Source organism: Conger conger, chromosome 18 (genome assembly GCF_963514075.1).
Source record: "Conger conger chromosome 18, fConCon1.1, whole genome shotgun sequence".
NCBI lineage: Eukaryota > Metazoa > Chordata > Actinopteri > Anguilliformes > Congridae > Conger > Conger conger.
Genome location: NC_083777.1, coordinates 10,108,183 through 10,112,500, shown reverse-complemented (window position 1 = coordinate 10,112,500; position 4,318 = coordinate 10,108,183). Strand labels below are relative to the sequence as shown.

Sequence of the window (4,318 nt, the reverse complement as noted above, 5' to 3'; positions counted from 1 at the left end):
TGCAGGCCAGAGCAGTTAGTATGCTGCCAAAGCTCACACAATTATCCTCACATTACCCCTGTAACATGGAAGTGTTCCTGCCTCCCCTTCTCCTCTGCTCTCTCTCTCTCTGTCTGTCAGTTAAATTCAGCTCAATTCAAAATGCTTTATTGGCTTGACAAATCAATACACTTGTATTGCCAAAGCTTGTTGGATGAACAACAAACAACGAACAAACTAACGCAACCATCTCTCTCTCTCAATAATAATAAAAATGAGGATTGTTTTATTGGTAAATGTTGTTTGTGGTGTGTGGTCAGTGCTGTGACAGAGGCGTGTTGACCGTGACCACGTGTGTTCCAGATCGGCCGGTCCACAGAGAGCCCCATAGACTTCGTGGTGACGGACACGGTGGTGGGGAGCCATGGTAACGGGGAGGCTCAGACCGCGCAGAGCACCATCTCGCGCTTCGCCTGCCGCATCCTGTGCCAGCGCAGCCCCCCCCACACTGCACAGGTCTACGCCGCCGGCTTCGACTCCTCCAAGAACATCTTCCTGGGGGTGAGCCCAGCCACGGCCTGCAGAGCACTCGTACAGCGCGGTCGTACAGAGTGGTCCTATAGCACACACATACAGCACGGTCATACAGAGTGCTTATACACATACAGCACGGTCATACAGAGTGCTTATACACATACAGCACGGTCATACAGAGCGCTTATACACATACAGCACGGTCATACAGCGTGGTCATACAGTGCGGTCATACACATACAGCACGGTCATACAGCACGGTCATACACATACAGCACGGTCATACAGCACGGTCATACACATACAGCACGGTCATAACACACAAGTCTTCACTGAATTTTAAAGCAAATTTGTACACAGACTAACAAATGCACAGTGGGGTCCAAAAGTCTGAGACCACATTGAAAATCTGGGAATTTTTGTTCATGTAATCGTGTAAATAAACAGGAAGTTGTAGGATTGTATGCAGCAGTGGGGCTGTAGTTGTAGGATTGTGTACAGCAATGGGGCTGTAGTTGTAGGATTGTGTACAGCAGTGCAGTGGGGCTGTAGTTGTAGGATTGTATGCAGCAGTGGGGCTGTAGTTGTAGGATTGTGTACAGCAATGGGGCTGTAGTTGTAGGATTGTGTACAGCAGTGCAGTGGGGCTGTAGTTGTAGGATTGTGTACAGCAGTGCAGTGGGGCTGTAGTTGTAGGATTGTGTACAGCCGTGCAGTGGGGCTGTAGTTGTAGGATTGTATGCAGCAGTGCAGTGGGGCTGTAGTTGTAGGATTGTGTACAGCAGTGCAGTGGGGCTATAGTTGTAGGATTGTGTACAGCAGTGCAGTGGGGCTGTAGTTGTAGGATTGTGTACAGCCGTGCAGTGGGGCTGTAGTTGACCCGTGTGTCTGTACCGGAGGCTGAACAGCTCCCCTCTCGCTCAGGAGAAAGCGGCGAAGTGGAAGACGTCGGACGGACAGATGGACGGGCTGACGACCAACGGCGTGCTGGTGATGCACCCGGGACACGGCTTCACGCAGGACTCCCGGCCGGGCGTGTGGAGGGAGATCTCTGTCTGCGGCAACGTCTTCACCCTGAGGGAGACGCGCTCCGCCCAGCAGAGGGGCAAGATGGTGCGTGACCCCGCCGCGACCTTTCACCCCCGACACTGCCCTAACGTCTGCCCGGGCTCACTGTGTACGCCGAGGCCGAAGTCTAATCGCGTGAGACGGGACTCTGTGTAAGACTATCTGCTTCTGTCCAGTGAAGGGTGTTAGACACACGAGTGTGTGCTGCAGTGTGTTTTTCCTCTGCACGGTTTGGGGTTCGGTCCCTGCCCTGGCGTGTTCCACACTGTTCCCCCTCCTCTTTCTGTCAGTAAAATAAGTGTCTGTATAGGCTAGTGCACTGTGCTCTCTCTAACATGTGATGTGAGGGGGCTCTGTGTTGTCTGGATGGTGCACTCTTCTGTCAGGAAAACGACAGTGTTGTGAGGACGTTTGCGGTTGCAGCGCTGGGCGGAAATGCCAGGTGAAAGTTAAGACTGTTGCTCCATCGCCGGACTAGAACATTCTCTCAGCTGTGAGCTCGGTGCCACAGTGATCTGAGTAATTACTCTGTGGTTGGGAAAGCACCCTGGTTTGTAGGATTAACTCAACACGGCCGTGCCCGGCTCTGTACCCAGGCCTGGGGAGGGGAGGGGGATTCTGGCCCAGTGAGGCCCTGTGCGTTTGCGTTGTGATTGGCCGGAGCCTGGGCTCTGTTCCCGCCCCAGCAGTCTGTTAAACGGCTCACGCTGGGCCGTCTCTCACTGTAAGGGCCGGCAGAAGGCCCTGCAAATCCATGTGTGAGTGTGTGCACCTGTGTGAGTATTTCCTGTGTTCACGTCTCCGTTAAAGAGACACCGACACCGACCTATTGAGGACCAGAAAAGCCTGTGTTAGGCTGCCATCTACAGGACAATGTTAGGAGCTACAACTCTAAAACTCCTGTTGTCCATGTATGTTGCCTTTATCATTTCCACTTGTCTGTGGCCTTATTCTTCATTCATTTTAATTTGTCGAACATTATGGGCATTTTTCAGATTGTGAATAAAGATATTTCAATCTGAATTGAATTGAAATTGATAATAAAACTTCTTGGCCTGACTGAATTGAAATGGATAAAATGTATTGAACTGAATTAAGGTGGATGAAATGTACTGCACTGAATTAAGGTGGATGAAATGTACTGAACTGAATTGAGGTGGATAAAATGTATTGAGGTGGGTGAAATGTACTGATTTGTATTGAGTAAAATGAATTGAGGTGTGTAAAATGTGCTGAACTGAATCGAGGAGTGTAAAATGTGCTGAACTGACTGAATTGAGGAGTGTAAAACGTGCTGAGCTGAATTGAGGAGTGTAAAACGTGCTGAGCTGAATTGAGGAGTGTAAAACGTGCTGAGCTGAATTGAGGAGTGTAAAATGTGCTGAACTGAATTGAGGAGTGTAAAACGTGCTGAGCTGAATTGAGGAGTGTAAAACGTGCTGAACTGAATTGAGGAGTGTAAAACGTGCTGAGCTGAATTGAGGAGTGTAAAACGTGCTGAGCTGTATTGAGGACTGTAACGTGCTGAACTGAACGCTCCCCTGCAGGTGGAGAACGAGACGCAGGAGCTGGTGGACGGCTCTCTGATAGACCTGTGCGGGGCGACCCTGCTGTGGCGCACGGCGGAGGGGCTGTCGCGCACGCCCACGCTGAAGCACCTGGAGGCGCTGCGGCAGGAGATCAACGCGGCGCGGCCGCAGTGCCCCGTGGGCTTCAACACGCTGGCCTTCCCCAGCATGCGCCGCAAGGACGTGCTGGACGACAAGCAGCCCTGGGTCTACCTGCGCTGCGGCCACGTGCACGGCTACCACAGCTGGGGCGGGGGCCGGGCCCCGGGGCCCGGGCCGGAGGAGGAGCGGGAGCGCGAGTGCCCCATGTGCCGGGCCCGCGGCCCCTACGTGCCCCTGTGGCTGGGCCAGGAGGCCGGCTTCTACCTGGACGCCGCCCCGCCCACGCACGCCTTCGCCCCCTGCGGACACGTCTGCTCGGAGAAGACCGCCGCCTTCTGGAGCCAGATCCCCCTGCCGCACGGCACCCACACCTTCCACGCCGCCTGCCCCTTCTGCGCCCAGCAGCTGAGCGGGGAGCAGGGCCAGGTCAGACTCATATTCCAGGGCCCTCTGGACTAGCCTCCGCCCCCCCACCCTGGGGGCTCCGCGTGAGGCAAAGAAGTATAAGCTAGTTTCTCCGTTTTTTTGTTGTTCGTTTTCTTTTTACGTTTTCCTTTCTCTACCCCCCCCCCCCCCTTTTATCCGGACTGTTTTCAAGTGACCTTTTAAAATGCTTTTTAATTTTTATTTACGACGAAACGAAACAAAGATGACTATATTTTCATGCAATACGACGTAGGGACGAAAATAGCCTCGCACCCTCATGCAGACGTTAAACGGGTGAACTTTTTTTGCAAAGTCTGAGCAGTATTTTATTACTAATATATTGTGGAAGGCGGGTTTTACTATTCTGTAATGCAATATACACCATTATACATCATTCAGAGTTCTGTGTCTGTGTGTTTGTTTTTCTTTTCCTCTGACGGACAAATACGGCATAACATTATTAAACGATATTTATTCTTCATAGTCCCGCTCTGGAATGAAAGCCACAATAGAATAATGGTAGCCATTAATATTCACTCATAGATCAGATGCAAACCATTATTAAGTGTAAAAAAAAAAAAAATCTATTTACAAACAGTGTAAATGTTAATATATGTATCAAAGGAATGCGTTATGGGATT

General features: G+C 51.3%; 1 protein-coding gene across 1 annotated transcript in view; it reads left to right on the top strand.

Annotated features, from left to right (window-relative positions):
• Nucleotides 1-4,077, top strand: part of peli1b (pellino E3 ubiquitin protein ligase 1b) — a gene marked incomplete at its 5' end in the record, with an annotated part of 9,600 nt that extends 5,523 nt beyond the window's left edge. Inside the window, 3 exons of the mRNA XM_061228823.1 lie at nt 343-540; nt 1,438-1,626; nt 3,129-4,077. Of these exons, the coding sequence (XP_061084807.1) occupies nt 343-540; nt 1,438-1,626; nt 3,129-3,710 (969 nt within the window). The remainder of the gene's footprint in view (nt 1-342; nt 541-1,437; nt 1,627-3,128) is intronic.
• Between the last annotated feature and the right edge of the window lie 241 nt (nt 4,078-4,318).